At 36.4% G+C, this 3,628-nt stretch overlaps 1 protein-coding gene across 1 annotated transcript; it reads left to right on the top strand.

Annotated features, from left to right (window-relative positions):
• Positions 1-330: 330 nt before the first annotated feature.
• LOC109173335 (protein SRG1-like) lies at positions 331-2,271 on the top strand. The gene is made up of 4 exons (XM_019322574.1): positions 331-637; positions 1,057-1,304; positions 1,397-1,721; positions 1,809-2,271. The coding sequence occupies exons 1-4, from the start codon at positions 401-403 to the stop codon at positions 2,088-2,090; spliced, it is 1,092 nt and encodes a 363-aa protein (XP_019178119.1). The 5' UTR covers positions 331-400; the 3' UTR covers positions 2,091-2,271.
• Positions 2,272-3,628: the final 1,357 nt, after the last annotated feature.

The following is a 3,628-nucleotide window of genomic DNA, read 5'->3' on the forward strand; positions in this document are numbered from 1 at the left end:
GAATTTTGTTTAAAGACATAAAGGGTATGGTTTCACAATCATTCACATCTACTCAACACAAAATTGTAAAGTAATACTGAAGTTGACTCCATTCTTGAGTTAATTTGTGATGTATTTAATTAGAGTTTTTATTTGAGCGCTGTCACAATCATATCATTCACTTTACTAGACCGAGGTCGATGTATCCAATGATTTGTATCTGATTGTTGGCAAAGGAATTTCGCATGATTTTGTTGTTCCACTTTGTACCGCGTGACTCTCGTGGGAGTCGTGGGTTTATATATATGCCACTTTGTACCGCGTGAAGTTGAAATTAATATTGTAAGCCTATCCATTATATATATTTTGGAACTGCTACAGAATAAGTAGTTTACACTAAACTTGAGTTGGGCATCATATCATGGATAGAAGTATATTAGCTAAACTTGGAGGATCTATGCTAGTACCTAGCGTTAAAGAATTGGCCAAAGAATCGCCGGAAACCGTTCCTCCACGATACCTTCGTCATGACCTGGACCCTCCGGCAGCGGCGCAGAAAGAAATTCCGGTGATCAACATGGCAAACTTGCTCCAAGGAGAATGCGATGATGAGCTGAAGAAGCTGGATTTTGCATGCAAAGAATGGGGGTTTTTTCAGGTATACCAACCACCTATTACCAACTAAGCCACTTTAATATTTTGTAACTATTTTCTATGGAAAATACTAAGTGGACTCTCATTCTCTACTCTCATACTCAAAATTCTGATTTAAACACTTCTACTGAGACCCACATGAGAAAAGTAGCTTATTAATGCCTGTCACAGAGAGTAAAATTATGGAAGTATATGTAATAGAATTCTAGGGGTGGGATGGAGGAGGGGGGCAACTGCTGCTCGCCTCTGGTTGCGTCCCTATGTGTAGATTGGTTTCTAAGTAACCATCTTTGCTTTTAAACTAGATGTTGAGAATACTAATCTGTTGTTTTCTGTTCTTTAATTTCTCTAGTTTTTTGAAAATTGAAAAAGATTTTCAATTAGTAACCAAGATCTAAATATTTGTGTTACTATACGTTGCAGCTAATAAACCATGGAGTGAGTTCTTCATTGATTGAAAAAGTGAAAACTGATACAAAAGATTTCCTCAATCTCCCAATGGAAGAGAAGAAGAAGTTTTGGCAAGAGGCTGGGGATCTTCAAGGCTTCGGACAAGCTTTTGTGCATTCTGATGAGCAAAAACTTGACTGGTGTGACATGTTTTATATCATCACTTCCCCAACTTACTTGAGGAAACCAAATCTATTCCCAAATATCCCTTTGCCATTCAGGTCTGATCCGTGTGACTGTGTTTTCTGATCCCCCCTTAGCTTCTCAGAGTCTTTTATTAAGCTAGAAATAATTGTGAGTTACATGCATGCAGAGAAACAATGGAAATATATGCAGAGGAACTGAGAAATCTGGCCCTAACAATCATTGATTACTTAGCAAAAGCTCTGGGGATTGATCAGGAACATGTACGAGGATTGTTCGAGGAAGGGATGCAGTCTATGAGGATGAATCAATATCCGCGTTGTCCCCAACCCGACAATGTCATAGGACTTTATCCTCACTCAGATGCTGTCGGGCTTACAATCCTGCTCCAACTCAATGAAATGGAAGGCCTCCAGATCAAGAAAGAAGGCATGTGGATTCCTGTTAAACCCATCCATGGCGCCTTCGTCATCAACATCGGGGATATTCTAGAGGTTATTCACGAATTCGATCAAATATTATTTTCAGGACTGGAAATCAATGAAAGATTATTTAGTTTTCTTTGGTTTATTTATTTGCAGATACTGACAAATGGAATTTACAAAAGTGTTGAGCATCGAGCAGTAGTAAACTCGGAAAAGGAAAGGCTTTCGGTTGGGACATTTCTGAGCCCCAGACTTGAGGCAGAATTGGGTCCTGTTCCAAGTTTGATCAACCCTCAAAATCCAGCCAAGTTCAGGAACGTGGGAGTTGCAGATTATTACAGAGGATTCTATAGTCGAAAGCTGGATAGTAAATCTTATAGAGATGTTATGAGGATCCAAACGGAAGAATGTCCTCAATCTGTTGATGGAATGGCTTAAGAGGAAAACAAAATAGTGGAAATGTATGCAGGTGAATTGCCATTAATAGAGCAACGAATAAGAGGGGCCATTTAGCTATGCTGCAAAATGATATTAAGCTATCTAACAAAAAAAAAATTTGCAATTCACTCATTGGACGAGCATTTTTAGCCGGTTGAGTAACTTGGTTCCTGTTACCAAGACAATGTGGATGTGTTTATGAATCATGCTACATACCTATACATTTACAACTTAAATATATAGCCACTCTATGATTTGACAATTGCATATTTGTGATGTGATATATAATTGCATGTCTCGATAGTTATTACACGTTTGTGATTTGACACTTTGCCACATTAAAAAGTGGGTGTTTGTCCATGACAATTGTAGGTAGGGATGTCAATCTTAACTCGAAATTGATGTATTGGTTCGATTAAACTGATATACTTTAAGATTATGGCTAAAATATTTTAGTCTAACAAATTTGAAACTGATAAGCTCAGTGCAAAATTCATTTGCAGTAACGTTTGGTTGAAGAGAATCAAAATATGCTTTTGCCTTAAAAAGTATTGTCTTTTTTTTTTTTTTTTTTACTTTATTATTGGTCTTTTATTATTTCGTCTCTCTTAATCATTTTGAAAAAAATTAATTAGCTATAAAATTATTTTTGTTCCTTAAGCATTATTTACATGAATTTATAAAGGAAAATATATAGAATTAATTTCAGATTTTGTCCTCTGGTTATCACTCATTTTTAATTTTTGTCATTGACTTTTAAAGTTAGCGAATTTAGTCATTGCGTATTGAATCATTTTCAATTGTAATTCATTGTACGCTTCCATGTACGAACGGTTAAAATTGAGGGTGAAATTATTACTACTATAGTAAAAAAATTAGAGCTTTATTTCCTACATGTGAGAAACAATTGGTGCAATGATTATGACTTTCCAATTTTACTCTCAATGTTAATGATTCACACATGAAAAAAGTTAATGGTGGATTACAATTAGAAATGATTCAATACTTAAGGACTAAATCTGATAGCTTTAAAAGTCAATTACTAAATTAAAAATAATTCAATACTTAAAGAGAGTTTCAGTTTGAAAAGTCGTCTATAATTCATTGAGTGGTCTTGTCTGGAGGGGTCCGGTGGTCCGATCGTATAGTTGAACGGATCTCCTCTTCCTCTGGGGTTTTCCAGATCATCTCCATATCCACGCCATTCCACGCATAGAAGAACATATGGCTCCGCCGAAATATAGCGCTTTGTGTATTCCTCATTTTTATCCCCATGCATGTGATACCACGTGCATACAGCTGATCCCTTCCATATTTGCCATATTTGCATGCAGCAAAGAGTTTAATTTCCATGTATACCCGTCGTGCCTTCGAAAAATGGTAACTAAGATTTATCAAAACTTTGCCACGCAACAGATGGGCCGGGCAGGATTTCCAATCCTAGCAGGAAATGGAGGGAAGCGGATACTCAATTAAAAGTCAGTAAATAGAATTCTACCCAATGTAAAAATAAAAAACAGGTGTATATTTCTTGTGTG

This window comes from Ipomoea nil, unplaced genomic scaffold (genome assembly GCF_001879475.1).
Source record: "Ipomoea nil cultivar Tokyo-kokei standard unplaced genomic scaffold, Asagao_1.1 scaffold0480, whole genome shotgun sequence".
Classification (NCBI taxonomy): domain Eukaryota; kingdom Viridiplantae; phylum Streptophyta; class Magnoliopsida; order Solanales; family Convolvulaceae; genus Ipomoea; species Ipomoea nil.

Coding starts and splice junctions, on each gene's coding strand:
- LOC109173335 (XM_019322574.1), top strand. CDS start 401: ATGGATAGAAGTATATTAGCTAAACTTGGAGGATCTATGCTAGTACCT. Junction 1,305..1,396: donor AATATCCCTTTGCCATTCAG/GTCTGATCCGTG, acceptor ACATGCATGCAG/AGAAACAATGGAAATATATG. Junction 1,722..1,808: donor ACATCGGGGATATTCTAGAG/GTTATTCACGAA, acceptor ATTTATTTGCAG/ATACTGACAAATGGAATTTA.